Here is an 18,293-nt window from a genome sequence, read left to right on the forward strand (position 1 = left end):
AAGAGAGAGGCAGAGAGACAAGCAGAGGGAGAAACCAGCTCCATGCCAGGAGCCCAACATGGGACTCAATCCCGGGTCTCCAGGATCATGCCCTGGGCTGAAGGCAGCGCTAAACCACTGAGCCACCAGGGCTACCCTATTTAAGAATTTATTTTTAAGTAATCTCTACTCCCAAAATGGGCTCAGACTCACAACCCCGAGATCAGGAGTCACATGCTCCTCCCACTGAGCCAGCCAGGGACCCCTAAAAACCTTATATTTTGAAATAATTTCCAACTTTCAGAAAAGTAAACATGCTTCCATTACAAGTTGTCATTTTACTTCATTTGCTTTATCACTCTCTCTTTATTTCCTCTGTATATATTATTTTTCTTCAAATCATTTGAGAGTAAATTGCAGATATGTGCCCTTACCTTTAAATACTTCGGTGTGTATTTTCTGTAAACAAGGATATTCTCTTACACACAAATCAGTAAGTTAGTATTGATTGAATGTCATTATCAAATCCAGCAGCTCTCAAAGTGTTCCTTGAGAGGACCCATGATTTCCAACTATTTTTATAATAATATATAGACAGTATTTGCCTTTTTCACTTTTACTCCACCAGGAGGGTACAATGGGGGTTTCTAGAGATTCCATGGTGTATAATGACCTCATTGCTCTAATGTCAACATATAATGAATTCCTTATTGTCGTTTTTAAATGTTTTATAAGTCAATATTTAACAATTTTCTTAGTTGTAATTTCTAATACAGCAAATCTCTTTAGAAATAACCTAGATAAGCGAAAGCTATTTGGGGTGTTCAATAATTTTTAAGAATGTAAGGGGACATTGAGATCAAAATGCTGATTTAATGTAAACAAATTCCTAACCTTAAGTTTTTCTCACTCTTAGGGTTGCTGGCTGGATCTGACAATTAAGCCGACAAAGATTAACAGGAGAAAAGTACACAAATTTATTTAGGTTTTACATGAAAATGAAGACTTGAAGAAACAGACCTGTGCATTATGCTATTTTTGATGATGAGTGAACTTCATGGAGGAATATAATAAGTCAAAGAGTGGGCAGCCCAGGTGGCTCAGTGGTTTAGCGCCTGCCTTCAGCCCAGGGTGTGATCCTGGAGACTTGGGATCGAGTCCTGCATCGGACTCCCTGCATGGGGCCTGCTTCTCCCTCTGCCTGTCTCTCATGGATAAATAAATATTTTTTAAGAAAGTTAATAGGTCAAGGACTTTGACATGAACATAGTACACTGGGGAAACAGCAATACCTGTTTGTTCTTGCCATCCCCTTGTCTTTGCAGATCTCGGTGTGTAGGGGAAGGCAGTTCTCACTCAAGGGCTTATGACTTGTTTTAAGGGAAAAGGGTGGGGGGAAGTTCAGAGTGACTTTCCTGATCCTCTGCCTTCTCAGGCTCCCTTAGGTTACAGTATTCAAGATGCCAAGGTGCCATATTTTGGGGTAGCGTGTTTTGAATGTCATCACTCCACATCTACTAATACTACGAGAGGGCTTTGAGAAAAAGGCACACTGAAGGCGCTTATTTATTTTGAAATTTTATTTATTTGAGAGAGAGAACATGAGAGAGAGGAGAGGCAGATGGGGAGGCAGACTCCCAGCTGGGCAGGGAACCCACGTAGGGCACTATCCCAGGATCCTGAGATGGGAACCTGAGCTGGGAAGATGCTTAACGGACTGAGCTAACCAGGCGGCCCCCCCGGCCCCGGAAAGAGGCTTATTTTTATCAGTGATAGTAATTCGTTAGGGTAATACTTGCATAGTCCTTTGCGGCTTTCGAATGATTTTTACACAATTTTACTTAAACCTCCTAACAACCCTGCGTGGGGGGAGCTGCTAAGTACTGTATCAGAGGAATAAGAATCACCGACTCATAGATCTCTGCTCTATCATGGCATGGTTGAATCATACGAATCCTTGCATACCGTAGTTAAATGACTATTTTTTAAATTTTTTTTTAAATGTCTTATTTATTTATTCATGAGAGACAGAGAGAGAGAGAGATGCAGAGACACAGGCAGAGGGAGAAGCAGGCTCCCTGCAGGGAGCCGGGTGCGGGACTCGATCCCAGGACCCGGGATCACGACCTGAGCTAAAGGCAGACGCTCAACTGCTGAACCGCCTGGTGCACTTAAATGGCTATTTCAGGCAGCAGATGCTGTTCTGCCTGTTTCTGAGAAGCCCCTGAGGCAGGAAACAAGGGAAAAGGAACTTGGGAAGCACGGGAACAGAGGCGCCGAAGGGTGGGAGGAGGACGACAGGGTTAGGATTCAGGACAAAGCTGGGATTTAGGGATGATTGGCTCCTACATCGGGGATGCGAGAAACATCTGGCCCAGAACCCGCGGTTGGGGCGCGATCTGGGTGGGGGTCTCGGTGCCTGCGGGGAGCGGGGCCCACCGGCGGCGGGGGCGGGGCCTACCCCGGGGGCGTGGCTGGAGGGCGTGGCCAACCGTGGGTGGGCGTGGCCGGCGTGGGCGCGCCGCCGCGAGCGGGGTCCGTCGGGGCTGCCGCCGCGCTTCCCGGTGTCACCCGCAGAGGGCGCCGGCCGCCACGCCGCGCGCAGAGTCGCGAGGCCGGAAGAGCGCGGCGCCGCCCGACTCGCCGCAGCCGCCGCCATGAAAGCCGTGGTGCAGCGCGTCACCCGGGCCAGCGTCACAGGTCAGTCGGGCGGGGCCGGGCGGGGCCGGGCCGGGCCGGGCCGGGCCGGGAGGAGCCACCCCTGACCCCGCGCCCGCAGTCCGCTCCCGCCGTCCCCGCCGCCCCCGGAGGGTGCCCGGCGCCGTCCCCGGCGGGCGCGGCCCCCGCAGCCCTGAGGCCCCGGGCGGGCTCCGGGTGCCCCGGGGTCCCGGCCGAGGGTCCTGCCCGGGCCTCGGTCAGCGCGCCTCTTTATTGTCTTTTTTCTTTCTCTGGTCCCGGGTACCGGGAGGCGGAACCTCCGAGCATCCCCGTGGCCGTCCTCAGGTGGAATGTGGCGCAGACAGCACGCAGGCGGCATTTCCGGAGCGTTTCGTTTTAGATTTCCCGTCTTCGCCCATTGTCTGCGTGCCCGCTTGTCACGGAGCCGCACTGCCAATAAAATGCACAGATCTGAAGAGTTGCGCCCCCCACGTGCCCGGCGCCCGGCCCGGCCCGGCCCGGCCCGGCCCGGCCCAGCCCGCGAGGACCCCTGCCCCGCCCCGCCCCCCCCGCCCCGCCCGCCGGCCGCTCGGGTCCTGCGGGGACGCGCCGGCGCCCCAAGAATTCCGGGGAAACATCTCCCTTTGGCCCGGTTCCTGCGGGCCAAGCCCTCCACAGTCACGGAGCCGCTGCCGGGCCACTGTAGTCTGGTTCGAACCTCAGGGATCCAGATGGTTGATGTGTACGAGGCGGTCGTTTCAAGAAGTCAGACCGAGATAAGTCAAAAAAATTTTTCGATGACTGATCTTAGATTTGTCTTCTAGTCTTTTTTTCCCCTCCTTTCTCAGAATTGTAGTGTTGTCTCTGTCCAAGTAATTCCAGATACCCTTCTCTTGAGCCAGGCTACACCAAGTATGTGTTCTGGCGTCCACAAAAGTATAGATCTAAAAACAAAGCAACAAGATCCCCTAAAGAAACGACCACACCCAGCAAAGCCGTATATTAGATCAGAGAGTCTACTCTTCAGCTCTGCCTAATGATGTCTGAGCTGTTTTGTTAACTGGTTTTGGATATGGTCCTGGAGTAATAGGGAACAGAAGAGCTTTGGGACTTACGGGATTCTAAAACAAAGGTTTTTTGGCCTTTCAGTTAATATTTAAGTTAATTAAAACCGAGGAAATTCATAGAGGTAAAGGTTTTTTGCGTTTTTGAGCGAAATCACGTTTCGCTCTATGTGGTCATCACCAACCGCAAGTGAACTTTGAGGGATTTAACTTCTAATCTTCTGTCGAACTCTTTATTCTGATGATTTGGGATCTTGAGGACACGTATTTTGTGAGATTTGCTGAATAGTTTGAGTGATTTTAGTTTACTATTTAAATACTATTTAAATTGTGTGCTTTTAGTTAAAAACCAGCAAACAAACCTGCATATTAAAAAAGATAAGGGTATTTAGAAAAAGATAAGGGTATTAATTGTGGGAAGGTATCAAATAAAATGGAATTCTCTCTCAGTGCTGGAGGGACTTTCACATTAGCCAGGCCTTCTAATTGAACTGTAATGGAAAGGTTTTCTGACTCTTTTAGAATGTGACTGGCTTCACTGAAATGTGGCCGTACATGAATGGCATTTTATTACAGGGATTCTAAGATGCCACTTTCGATTTTATGGTTGGGACAGAGTACAATATCAGGAGTCATATTTTATTATGTGGCAGACGCACTTAATGAGATTGGTCAGGCACATTTTGATGCTTTGGCATGGCTATTGTGATAATCTAATTTTAAAAGCTTCATTATGGGACATTTCAAACATATTCTTTTTTTTTTTTTTTAAAGATTTTATTTATTTATTCATGACACACACACACAGAGGCAGAGACACAGGCAGAGAGAGAAACAGGCTCCATGCAGGGAGCCTGACGTGGGACTCGATCCCGGGTCTCCAGGATCGCGCCCTGGGCTGAAGGCGGGCGCTAAACCGCTGCGCCACCCAGGGATCCCCTCAGACATATTCATTTAGTTACACAGGCGGCACGGTGTGGTAATTCCCATGTCCCATCACTCAGCTTCAACAGCTTAAATCTGAATAGAATCACAGAATGTTGGGAAGAGGATCTAAAGTGGGTTTGAATGAGTTAATTTCAGAGATTATGAATTCTTGAAGAAGTCAGTGGTGGGCACCTGGGTGGCTCAGTGGTTGAGCGGCCTCCTTTGGCCCAGGGCGTGGTTCTGGAGACCTGGAATCGAGTCCGGTAACAGGCTCCCTGCGTGGAGCCTGCTTCTCCCTCTGCCTCTGTGTGTGTCTCTCTCTGTGTCTCTCATGAATAAATAAATAAAATATTAAAAAAAAAAAAGAAAAAGAAGAGGCCAGTGGTGATGATGGTATACACGGGAAATTGACCAAATATCTCAGGTCTTTTCTAGCCCTGTGATCTGTTGTCTAAAATGGCGATTCTCAAGTTTTTTCCCTTCGGAATCCATTTGTCTGTAATAAAAGATCCCTTTGGACCTCCTGGTTCTTATACTTGTACCTGGAGGTGGAGAGCAAAACTATTCCAAAATAAGAGAGCAAACTCACATATAGGCTTTGGGGCATAATTTGTTTCTTATTAAGACAAGTAATACATTATAAAAATGTTGAAACTAGGGATCCCTGGGTGGCGCAGCGGTTTGGCGCCTGCCTTTGGCCCAGGGCGCAACCCTGGAGACCCGGGATCGAATCCCACGTCGGGCTCCCGGTGCATGGAGCCTGCTTCTCCCTCTGCCTGTGTCTCTGCCTCTCTCTCTCTCTATCTGTGTGTGACTATCATAAATAAACAAAAATTTAAAAAAAAATGTTGAAACTGTTCAATTTTTTTTTTTTTAAGATTTCTTTGAGAGAGAGCTTGAGCAGGGGGAGGGGCAGAGGGAGTGGGAGAAGGAGGCTCCCTGATGCACAGGGAGAGCCCCCTGCCAGGCTTGATCCCAGGACCTTGGAACCATGACCTGAGGCCAAGGCAGATGCTTAACTGACTGAGCCACCCAGGCGTCCCCCTTTTTAAAAATATATATTTTTAAAAGATTTTACTTACTCGAAAGAGAGAACACACAAGAGAGTGGCAGAGGGAAAGCATGAAACTCTTCAGATAGTGATTTGAATCACTTTGAATAGTGATTCTTTTTTTAGAATCTGTTCTGAGAATACTAACTGTAGGAAAAGATTTGGAGGGATGAATAGGCAGAGCAAGGAGGATTCTAAGAGCAGTGAAACTACTCTGTAGGATACTGTCATGGTGGGTACATGTTATTGTATATTTGTCCAAATCTATAGAATGTACAACATCAAGAGTGAACCCTAATGTAAACTATGGACTTAGAGTGGTAATGATGTGTCATTGTAGGTTCATCAGTTGTAAAAAAATGTACCCCTGTGGTGGAGAAGCTATGCATTTATGGGGGCAGTGAGTTATAGTACCCCCTTTTTCTTTTTTTTTAGAGAGAGGAGGTGGAGCAGAGGCATAGAGAGAATCTTAAGCAGGCTCCACACCCAGTACAGAGCCCAATGCGGGGCTCCATCTCCTGACCCTGAGATCATGGCTTGAGTGGAAATCAAGAATAGGACACTTAACCGACTGAGCCACCGGGTGTCCTGAATCTCTGTATCTTTGCTCAATTCTGCTGTGAACCTAAAAATGCTCAAAAATGAAAGTCTAATGTGTAGTATATAAAGATTTTCCCCACAGTGTTATTTATTGAAGTGAGAATTTTGAAACAAACCGTATATCTAGCCAAATGGGATGATTAGTTGGTGCATTGGATAGAAGTAACTATTCAACTTGATGAGATGTGACTATGAAAAGATGTTTAGGAAAAGCTTATAACATGAAAAATCCTTATACACTGTTAAGAGAAAAGATGAGACACAAAAATTTATATACAGTGTTATTATAGTAATTGAAAACAAATATGAAAACCTGTGGATAGAGAAAATATCAAAAGGAAGTCATTAAAATATTAAAGTACTCGTCTTTGGATGTTCTTTTTTTCTTCCTGTTTCTTATATTTTCCAAATTTTCTGTGATGTGTATGCATTAATTTAATGGTGGGTATAATTCGATAACCATTATTTTTAAGCTTTTAAAACATACTGTGGGGAAAATTTAAGAAAATAATATTGATCTTGTAAGAAAACAATACTGATATATTTAAAGAACAAATGAAGCCAGCTTTTTCTAAGGTGACACAAACAAGCCAACCACCCAATTGTTTACTGCTTATTTCAGATTAGATTCTTTCTGTTTCAGCTTCTGAGTCATTGGCACAAAGGACAGTAATCACTTATAGTCCATTATAAGCAAAACAGCACAGAAGAAAATAGTTCTTAGCATAAAAAGAAGAGAAATTAGGCTTTATTGGTATTTGGGTTGGAATGGGTTGGTGCTGACACTCCTTGGCGACTGCAGGTCAGGTGGTCCCTTGTCAGAGGAGGTTTTCATTCTTTTCTTAGCTCGCAGGATATGACAACATGTTCCAATCCATGATGCCTTGTCAGATATATTTATAGATACTATTATCCAGCAGAGGCAAACTACAAGAAAATGACAGAGTCTGCCCTTTCCTGATTGGAACATTAGGTTAATAGATGGTAAAATAACAAGACGTCAGTAATCTAATGAGATTTGACAAAAAGTTGGCCAAAAATTTTGAAAGTTAGGAGATTAACATTTGAAATATGGATTTCGATTCACCATCATGATGACAGATCTTGGCCTAAGAACTGTGCCAGCACTGAGATACTGCCTAATGGTAGTAGAGTGTACATTTGATTATAAATACACACACAAATATTTGGAATATATATATTTAAAGATTTAGTTTTTGTGGATGAGATGCATGATTAAGAGGGATTTGGAGGTCATTGACTTAGAATACAAATTAATAGATGTTTACTGACTTGAAGCCTTTTATTTACTTAATTATTTTTCAATTTTAAAAGATTTATTTATTTATTTTAGAGAAGGAGGAGAGGGGGCAGAGGAGGAGGGAGAGAGAGAGAGAGTCTTAAGCAGACTCCATGCAGAGCATGCAGCCCAATTTGGGGGTTGATCCCATGACTCCAAGATCAAGACTCTGAGCCAAAACCAAGAGTCAGATGCTCAAGAGAGCCATGCAGGCACCCTGAAGCTTAACTTGCATTTATTTATTTATTTATTTATTTATTTATTTATTTATTTATTTATTTATTTATTTATTTATTTTCGAAGCTTAACTTTTAAATAGTGGTTTTTATGTATAACGTTTATCTTCTTGGAGTAAGTAGAAAAATTATTTCTTTATTTTTCTTACATAAATATTTATTGTGGGATCTGTATATTGTGTTACCAAAGTTGCTGATTCCCAAGGAAAGCAGGCATTTCCTTTCTGAGAATTAATACAGCGGAATTGTATTCTTTGGGGAGGAAAACTCTGTTCTGTTTTTACAGATGAGCATGGAAAGTTTGAGGTGTCTTACCCAAGGTAACACAGATGAAAATGTGGCCCTAAAATTTGGCTTAATGGTTGTTCACTTAACAAGTCATTCATTCCATGGGGTGTCTGGGTGGCTCAGTGGTTGAGTGTCTGCCTTTGGCTCGGGTTGTGATCCCAGGAACCGGGGATTGAGTCCCACATTGGGCTCCCTGTGGGAAGGCTACTTCTCCCTCTGCCTGTGTGTCTCTGCCTTTCTCTGTGTCTCTCATGAATAAATAAATAAAATCTTAAAAAAACCCTAAGTCATTCATTCCAGATATAAAATCAGGATGGACATAAATCTTGATAGGTTTACTGCATTTATGAAACTTTTTTTTTTGAAGATTTATTTATGTATGACAGACATAGAGACAGAGAGAGGCAGAGACACAGGAGGAGGGAGAAGCAGGCCCATGCCGGGAGCCTGATGTGGGACTCCATCCCAGGACTCCAGGATCGCGCCCTGGGCCAAAGGCAGACGCTAAACCGCTGAGCCACCCAGGGATCCCCTATGAAACTTTTTAAAAAAGATTTTATTTAATTATTCATAGGAGATACAGAGAGAGAGGCAGAGACATAGGCAGAGGGAGAAACAGGCTCCATGCAGGGAACCCGATGTGGGACTCCATCCCGGGACTCTGGGATCACGCCCTGAGCCAAAGGCAGACGCTCAACCGCGGAGCCACCCAGGCATCCCTGAAACTCATTTTTAAATACCTACTGACTTTGCCAAAGTAATTATAAGAAGTACATGTGATTTTTAAACATTCCTGTGGTTACTTAAGAGCGTGTCATGGTACCTGTTTGGTTCTGAGTCTCTTTTCACTTTTGTTTCCTTTCTAGTTGGAGGAGAGCAAATAAGTGCTATTGGACGGGGCATCTGTGTGTTGCTGGGTATTTCTCTGGAAGATACACAGAAGGAACTGGAACACATGTACGAGGCGGATTTCTAGGTCATTGCTATTTGAATGGGATATGTAGTGGTATAGATATATACCTGTAGATATCTATATCTGTATATTTCTGTCTGCTTACCTACCTATCTAAACTCTATATGTATATATGGGGTGCCTGGGTGGTGCAGTCAGTTAAATAACCGACTCTTGGTTTCAACTCAGGTCATGATCTCCATGTTGTGAGATTGAGCCCTGAATTGGGCTCCGTGCTCAGTGTGGAGTCTGCTTTAGATTCTTTCTTCTTCTCCCCCTTCTGCTCATGCTCTCTCTCTCTCAAATAAAAAAAAAAATAAATCTTTAAAAAAGTTGCGTATATATGTACACTGGGAACTTCCATAGTATTTTGGTCCTGTGAAGTAAGTTGCTGTGACTTTTATCTGTGTTGGATTTGATGTAATATGGCTATCTCCATGTTCCTTTCCTTTCCTTTCCTTTCCTTTCCTTTCCTTTCCTTTCCTTTCCTTTCCTTTCCTTTCCTTTCCTTTTCTTTTCTTTTTTTTTTTTTTTTTTAAGATTTCATTTATTTATTCACGAGAGACACAGAGAGAGGCAGAGACACAGGCAGAGGGAGAAGCAGGCTCTTGCAGGGAGCCCGATGTGGGACTCAGTCTCAGGACCCCGGATCATGACCTGAGCCAAAGGCAGATGCTCAACCACTGAGCCACCCAGGTGCCCCTGTCTCCGTGTTTCAGATGAGGAGACCAAGGAAGTGTAATCTGTCCAGTGACACCCTGCTACATTAGCAGCAGAGCTGGAACTCAAAAGCCTCAGTTCCTATTTGGTCCTTTATCCATGAACCATTCTCATAATGTAGAACCAAACTTTTTTTCTTATGAGTGTTTTCTGTTTCCAATTAGAGCAGTATGATCTGGGCACTATTTATGTCTTTAAAAAAATGTTCAGTTGTTCATTGGATGCATAGGATCTGGAGGTCAGAGAGTTAAATGACTTGCCTAAGATCATGAACGTGTATATAGTAAAAAGCCTGAATTCAAATTAGAATCTAGACTACATGACTTGAAAGCTGGTGCTCTTTCTATGGTAGGGGAGTTTGCCATTGCTTTCTCCTGACTGGCTCTCAGCACAGGCAGCCTCACCTGTCCCCATACTTACTCTGCCCCTGCCCCCAGCACCACTTGGCACATTTGCTTTAGACTTGTGACCTGTGGATTCTGCCTGTTGAGGCCCATACCTGGGTGTAATTCCATCCGATTGTCCCTTTTGTAGTCGGTTGAAAATCAGATTTGGAACCTAATTCCTTCTAAGGAATAAATGTTCTCTGCTTCTCTTCCTTGTCACAGTGGCTGCTCTTTGTCATCCACATTTATAAGGAGGCCCTCCTAGGGCTTAAGAGGCATGGGACATAGTTGTCAGGGAGGCTTTTGCCAGGTCTTTTTGCATATTTGCAATAAGCATGAGTTTTCTCTAGGGTGTTTGCCCACTTCTTCATTTTGAGTAGTTCCAAGAAAGGATGTTAAAGTGAGATATCATTTATTTCAGTGTAAAGATTGAATTTTTCAATTAAACAAATTGAATCCACGTCTTGACATATCCACCAACCTGAAGGAGCAGTTGGTGGATGGTTGTTCTTAGCTCAGGTTTGCATGGGTAGCTGCTTGTGAATTGGAGGAACTGGCCAAAAAAAAATAAAAAATAAAAAATAAAAAATAAAAAAAAGGAATCCTAAAACAACCCTGTGAAGTAAGTCTGTTACTACCTCATATTACAGATGAGGAAACTGAGGCATAGAGTGGATAAATAACTTGCCCAAGGCCCAAGTAACTTCCTTCTTCTGTATATATATGTAATACACATAACATTATGTCAACATTATGTCCTTGTTTGACAGGATGCTGGTAACACTTGGGGGTATGGAGAATGTTGGGGGGCTTATGATTCTTCAGATAGCTCTTGTCACTGTTTTCTCCCTCAGGGTCAGAAAGATTTTAAACCTGCGCGTGTTTGAGGATGAAAGTGGGAAGCACTGGTCGAAGAGTGTGATGGACAAACAGTATGAGGTGCTGTGCATCAGCCAGTTCACGCTCCAGTGTGTCCTCAAGGGGAACAAGCCTGACTTCCACCTGGCAATGCCCACGGAGCAGGCGGAGAGTTTCTACAACAGCTTCCTGGAGCAGCTGCGGAAGACATACAGGCCGGAGCTCATCAAAGGTAGGCAGGAGGGCGAGCCCACCCAAGAAGAGAGTCTCTGGACACTTAGAGCTGGAGGAAAAGAGAATCTGCAATTACAGCTACTCCTTTTCCAGAAAGTTTGTTGTTTGTGCTTATTACTTCCTTCAAACAGCATAGCTAGTGCTGTGGTACGAGTCATCTGAATGCTCCTGATCCTGTTTACCCTTCTTTAGTCTTCTGTTCACATGTGGAATGTTTACCATCCCGGAAGTGTGTTTGATAACAGTGGTGTTTCATTTTGTTTGCTTATCATGTCTGACAGGGAATATAATGCAAACCACAAGTGTGAGCCACATGCCATTTTAAATTCCTAGTAGGCATATTAAAAAAGAAGTAAAAAGAAACAAGTGAAATTAATTTAAAAATATATTTTACTTAACCTAATATATCCAAAATAGTATGATTTCACCTCATAATCAATATAAAAAGTTGATTGATAGAATTTTCATTCCTTTTTTGGTGCTAAAGTTTTCTAAATCTTGGTGTGTAGTTTATACATACAGCCCATCTCAATTTTGACCCGGCACATTTCAAGTACCCGACACCTGTGTGTGCTTAATGGCTGTCATATTGGACAGTGAAGGTTTAGGTCTTTGACGAACTGCTTATTGGTGAGAATGCCAACTTGCTTTGACTGACTGAGATTTAGTCTAGAAAATGCCTTGGAATAGTGATCCTGGTTTATAGAAGAATTAGGAATCTGAAATTATGAATCTGTTTAAGGTGGCCATTCATTTCTATTCTGTTTTTATGTTTCTGAGGGCCATTAAAAACCATCACATTCTGCCTTTCTCTTCAAAGTTATTAGAATATTTAGCCTCCTTTGGTAATACATCTCAGTGTATGTAGTGTAAGTAGAATGTCTTAGTATCTGCAGTTTCTTTTGCTGCCATCATTCCCTTTTGTAGACATCTAAGAGTTGTTAATAGTTAACTCTGTATTATTTCCTGTACTTTGACTTTCTCTGAAGAAACAAAACTTGATCCCTTGTTTCTTGGACCCATTTTCAACCTTAAGGAATAGAGTTTATTGCCTGATTTTGAAGGTCTACAGTAAAGCCCCACATTGAGGATGGTCAGCTCATCAGATTCACTTCTGTTTAGAAGAGTCATATTCTTATCCTTCTTCAGCATTTCCTTTGATCTTAATTCTCCTCTTACCTGTTGCCATGATCAGGACACCCCTGCCTTAAATTAAATCCCAATCTTTACTTGGGTCCTGGTAGAGTAGAATGGATTGCCTCTTCTGGAAATAATCCCAAGTTTTAGAGCTCCATTCACAAGTCTGGTTATAGATGTCTCCAGTACTTTTTCCCACCCTGTGTCCCCTGGGATCCTTCAGCATGGCTTTGCTGCAAACGTGTTTCTTCCTAGAATTAGCATTTAAGTCAGGTCCTCTGAATAATTATTTTTCTGTGCTGAGCTGAGAATTAAATGCTGTCATCATTGTCTTCTCTGCTTGATGTTTGTAGAATCATCCCATTTTTGAGTAATCTCAAATATTTTAGAATGTACTGAAGCCCCTTGAAAGGATGAGCACAAGGAATATCATAAAAGCATAAGTGAAGGCACTTGAAATGGGAGAACACTAGTGGTTGTTAAGGTATGCTCAAGTGAAAACAAAACAGCTTTCATCTGAGTCCTTAAAGAGGAGTGTTTTGTGTTTTATTAGGTGTTTTGTGTTCCTTTTACTTTTTGCAATGATGTCTATTTTATCCGGATAATTCTGTTAAGTGCCTGAAGCAGTGTACTATTAGCAATATAATTTTATAATGGTTGACAATTTAAGTTTGTGGGGGATATGATACATCTGATCATTTTGATGAAAAATTGATGTGATTTATGCGAAGAGTCTTAATCAAAATTTATTTCCAAATCCTTTGGACTTTCAGAAACACTTAAGTGATACAAAGTGCCTCTCTTGCTCTTTCAGCTCTTTATCTCTTTTATGGTATTTGGTGGAATAAAATGCAGAGAGTATGTTTTACATGCTTGCTGTGTGTGTTCTTAATTTTGAGTTTTTAGCTTCCAGTTCCAATATGGAAAGCCCTCTGAGAGCTGAAGGGATGATGGAACACAAACCAACTGCTAATAAATACATTTTCTTAATTTTAGGATTCTTGGGGCCACTTTGGCAATTTTAAGACTTAAAGTAGTTTAATTTCCTTTTTGCAAAAAATTTAAAATATTTTTCCAGTTTTATTGAATACAGTTGACATGTAATACCCTATTAGAATTGTAAAACATGATGATTTGATACATGGGTATATTGTGAAATGATCACTAGTGTTACGTTCAGTTAGTTCATCACCTCACGTAGTTACAGTTTTACTTTTCTTGTGATGAGAACTTTTTAGATCTACTCTCCTAGCAACTTTGATATATGTGATACAGTATTGTTAACTTGTCACTGTGCCATACCTTATATCCCGGAATTTATTAATCTTAATAACTAGAAGTTTAAATCTTTTGGCCATCTTCATCCATTTCACCCGCCCTCTACCCCTGCCTCTGGCAACCACTAATCTATTACCTGTATCTCTGAGATTGGTGTTTTAGATTCTACACATGTGGGAGACTGTATAGTATTTGTCTTTCTCTGTCTGACTGAAAGCCCTTCCGATCCATCCATATTCTTGCAAATGACAGGATTTTCTTCTGTTTTTATGGCTGAATAGTATTCTGTTGTGTCTCCATATCACCTCTTCTTTATGGATTCATTTGTCAGTGGAGACTTAGGCTGCTTTTATGTCTTGGCTTTTGACTTAATTAGATTTAACATTTATTTTCACTCTCTTCCTCTTTAATGACTAGAACTCTACTTTAAATTAATGTATATAAATGAATTACATTATTTATATAAATAAATCAAATCATTTCTCTTCCTTGTTGTTAAGGATTGCGTAGCAGAAGATTGTCCAGTTTATTCCCTGTCTCTGTTACGTCCTTGCCCTGCCTAGTGCCCATGTGCTTTCAGGCTTTTCCTTACTAGTTCTAGTTCTTCCCCTGGGCATGGCCCAGCTCAGCTGTCTTTAGTGAAGCAGGTTTATTGCTTTATGATTGAAGCATGTGAAGGTACAATGAATTCGATTTCAGCTTGAACTGGATTCCCTCTGTCATCACTACTGGGACTGTTTTCTCTGAGATTCTCTGAGCCCTGGTTTCCCCCATGCATGTCAGCCATGTCCTCAGGTAGGCCATGATGGTTGCAGTCTTCACAGTTCACCATCCCAAGAAGGAGATTGAGCCTTTGTCTCTGCATTTCAAGCAGAAGTCCTGAAGGTTACTTTGATTGGGCCAGCTTAGTTAGTTAGCATGTCCATTCTTGAGCCAGTATGGGATCGACTCTATGACTCAGCTTAGGTCATACGTTTCATAGAGTGTAGAGTTGACCTCCTGGGGACCACCTGGAGCCACAGTTGAAGTCTGGGGCTGTTGGGAAGCGGGGTGGGTGGGAGATGCCTGCTAGGAGGGCTACTGGAAAGTCCCACTTGAGTGTCCTTGACTTGCTTTATTGATGGCCACTGGGAGCTGGGATTAATAGAGGGAGTTGGGCAGGTTATTAGGTGGTCCTAGCAGAACTCTGCCTTTCTGGCAGGGACATGGAGGGAGGCTGTCATAGATGTGTGTGCAGTTAATGAGGGAGGGCCCTGAGAGGGAGAAGTAAGTGGCATAATTCCCCTAATTGGCTCTTTGAGGCCTATTCCACCCCAAGTGGCCCTTGAGTTGGTACTTGAAACCATAGTGATCCACCATACCCACTTGACCAGAATTTTTAGCATCCTTGACCTGTTTGGGTATAGTCTGTTTGGTGTCCCCAGACATTGCTTAGGCCATGACACCCCTCCCCACTCTGGTCCAGTTCTGCTGGCCCCCTGACCCTTTGGCTTTGTGAGGGCATCTCCTCTTCTTAAGAACTTGCCTACCTTGGCTTATGCTTCTACTAGCTATTGCTGCAAAACATACCATCCCAAAACTTAGTGGCTTAAAGATAACCTTTCTAGGGGTGCCTGTGTGGCTCAGTTGGTTAAGTGGCTGCCTTTGGCTCAGGTCATGATTCCAGGGTCCTGGGATCAAGTCCCATGTCAGCCTTCCTGCTCAGCGGCGAGCTTGCTTCTCTCTCTCTCCCCTGCTTGTGCTCTCTCTTGCTTGTGCTCTCTCTTTCTCAGATAAATAATAAATAAAATCTTAAAAAACAACAAAAAAACAAAACCATTCTGTCTTCCTCACAATTTTGTGCGTCAGGAATCTAAGAGGGTTTGGTTGGGTGCTTGTCTCTGATCTATTTGTGTTGGCTGGGGCTAGGAATCTACTTCTAAGATGGCCCGTGTTTCATCTTGCTTCTCCCCTCCTCCCCACCTCATCTTATTCTCCAGGGTCAGTCTCCCCCTCCCAATTACTTGGGCTTCTCACAGCTGGGCGCTCTCAGGGTAGTTTGATTTCTAACTTGAGGCTGGCTTCTCCCACAGCAAACACTCCCAAGACCAGGTATTTTAAAAGCTAGGAAATGAGAGTGCTAGCCCCTCAAGGCCAGGCTTGGAAGGGAGTGCAGCATCACTTCTGCCATATGCTATTGGACAAAGCTGTCTCCCAGCCCACCCAGATTCCAGGGGAGGGCTGTAGACCACTTTGCAATGGAAAGAATTTCAGAGTTTATGGCCATCTTTAATACTGCATAGCTCTTAACTCTGGTGTTCTCAAAACGTTTTTTTTATTCTCTGACTCTTCTGCCAATAATTGATTTAGGAGGAAAAACCCAGTGTATACATTTATCAGTTTTTGCTCTCTGCTACAGAATGAGCCAGAGGTTAAGGGTACCTTATTGGACACCCAGACTGAGTGGGCCCAGGAGATTAGGTCCAGATATGGCCCTCAGCAGCCCCTTGGGAATCTTCATTCCTTCAGAAAAAGGACTGAAAGTCCTGTTTAGTGGGAGGCATTAAAAGCTGTCAAAGTGGAGTTTTAAACGTACAGTACCTTTATAGTTAGGAAAAAAATGAATATTATACCAAAATGGAAGAGTTGAAAGAGATATCTCTGCTCTCAAACTTCTTGTTCCAACATTGAGCCATTTGTAATGGGCCCAGGGAAACAATCACCCGTAGGCTTTGTTGAGCAAATCAGAAGCTGCCACGATATTAAAAAGAGCTACCTGTGTTTCTCTGTGGGGTCTGATCTTTTGTGGGTGGTAAGGAGCTAGAAGAACGTGGAAAGGCATTTCGGGAGTACAGCAGCTCTTTGATTGCTTCTTCAGCTCTGTTCACTCCATGGGGCATCCATTATGTCCAGGGCTCCTGCAGGTTTGTTCACAAAGAGAAGGCGCCAGTAGGAGGAAGCCCACATCTAGTGTTTGCTTTGTGGTTAGTGTTTAATTTTTGGATTTGTTTAATGTCTTACTCTTTTTACTACATACAGCATGTTAGCAGCCTGAGTAAGCTTTCAGTGGAAGCCTGTTTTATATACTTTGACAAGGGCTGTAATGCCAGAAGCATTATTGTTAATGTAAAGTTAGGAAATCACAATGTAGGATCACATCTTCATCGTTGATAAATGGCAAGTTTGGTGGACTGTGGCACAGGCTGATGGCTCTCCTGAAGTCTGATGCAGATGTGTGACTCATGTTGGCCAAGTCAGTTTTTGGCACTCCTTTCTTTCATTCCTTCTCTTCAGTGATTTGCTGAGAGGGAGAAGCAGCATCCCTGTTGAGCAGAGAGCAACATGTGGGGCTTGATCCCAGGACTCTGAGATGACGACTTGAGATGAAAGCTGATGCTTCACCAGCTGAGCCACCCCAGCGCCCAACCCCCCATTTTTGTTTTCAGATCCCAATCATGATTCCTTGATTTGCTTAGTTGATTTTACAAGGTGAACAACAGCCTACTTTTTGCCGGTTCTCCTTTCCCCACCTAACTGTTTAGAGCCACATTAAAAACAGTGTTATCGATGTCGTGGTGGTTCAGTACCCTGCAGTAATGATAGAGTTCCTTATGCATCACACTGTAGGTGCTCAGTTATTTTGGGTGACAAATGCCCCCCAGGCCTAGGGAGATGAGAATAGGCTCATTATGGTGACAGTATTGTTCTATCCATCTCCTTCCTCTCTGAGCTCCTTCTTCCTCTCACCTTTATTCTCTTCACCCCCTTTTTTTTTTTTTAAATTTTTATTTATTTACGATAGTCACAGAGAGAGAGAGGCAGAGACACAGGCAGAGGGAGAAGCAGGCTCCATGCACCGGGAGCCCGATGTGGGATTCGATCCCGGGTCTCCAGGATCGCGCCCTGGGCCAAAGGCAGGCGCCAAACCGCTGCGCCACCCAGGGATCCCTCTCTTCACCCCTTTTATCTCAGTTCCTGAGTTCCTCCCTACTCTGGTTGTGAATTGTGGGGTCAGCCTCTTTTTCTTGCCCATTAGAGTCTGTTGTTGTAGCTCAATTTGAAGAAATAAGGGCCATTAAAAAATAAAAAAAGATACAGGGGTCCCGGTGTGACTCAGTCATTTGCCTTTGGCTCAGGTCATGATCTCAGGGTCCTGGGATTGAGCCTTGCATGGGGCTCTCTGCTTAGTGGGGAGTCTGCTTCTCCCCATCTCTCTACCCCTTTCCCCTGCTTGTGTTCACTCACTTGGTCTCTTTCTCCCTCAAAGGAATAAATAAAATCTTAAAAAAAAATAAAAAAGAAGATCCTGGCATAGGTGGGAAGAAACTCGTTGTTATCATAATCCAAGGACCTGAAATAACCCAGGATGAAGGGAAGAGTCTGAAGTTCTCAGCTGGAGAAATAGGACCAATTTAAAACCATATTGATTTGGGGTCTACAAATTCAGAAATATAGATAAATTAGTTGGTTCTCTATATTTTCTTCAGTGGGTATATTAAACAAATAATACTATGCATGGTATAGTATCTCAATTGTTTTTTCTTTGTTGTGCCCTGAGGGGATCCTCCAGTTTACTAATGTTTTCTTTGACCATGTCCAGTCTGGAGTTTAGTGTGTCATTTGAGTTTTAAGTCAGTCACTTATTT

The 18,293-nt window shown here is 43.3% G+C and overlaps 1 protein-coding gene across 5 annotated transcripts in view; it reads left to right on the top strand.

Annotated features, from left to right (window-relative positions):
- The first annotated feature begins 2,514 nt into the window (after positions 1 to 2,514).
- The window catches only part of DTD1 (D-aminoacyl-tRNA deacylase 1), a 183,768-nt gene continuing 167,989 nt past the window's right edge, over positions 2,515 to 18,293 (top strand). For 3 of the 5 annotated variants that reach the window (XR_008667082.1, XR_008667085.1, XR_008667083.1), the window contains exons 1-3: positions 2,520 to 2,679; positions 8,970 to 9,060; positions 11,016 to 11,251. Coding sequence is in view for 1 of the 5 variants with exons in the window: in XM_055345836.1 (XP_055201811.1) it covers positions 2,637 to 2,679; positions 8,970 to 9,060; positions 11,016 to 11,251 (370 nt within the window). In the remaining 4 variants the exon portion in view is untranslated. Of the gene's footprint in view, positions 2,680 to 8,969; positions 9,061 to 11,015; positions 11,252 to 18,293 lie in introns of all 5 variants that reach the window. The other 2 variants (XR_008667080.1, XM_055345836.1) reach the window with 2 other exon arrangements.

Source organism: Nyctereutes procyonoides, unplaced genomic scaffold (genome assembly GCF_905146905.1).
Source record: "Nyctereutes procyonoides isolate TBG_1078 unplaced genomic scaffold, NYPRO_anot_genome, whole genome shotgun sequence".
Lineage (NCBI taxonomy): Eukaryota > Metazoa > Chordata > Mammalia > Carnivora > Canidae > Nyctereutes > Nyctereutes procyonoides.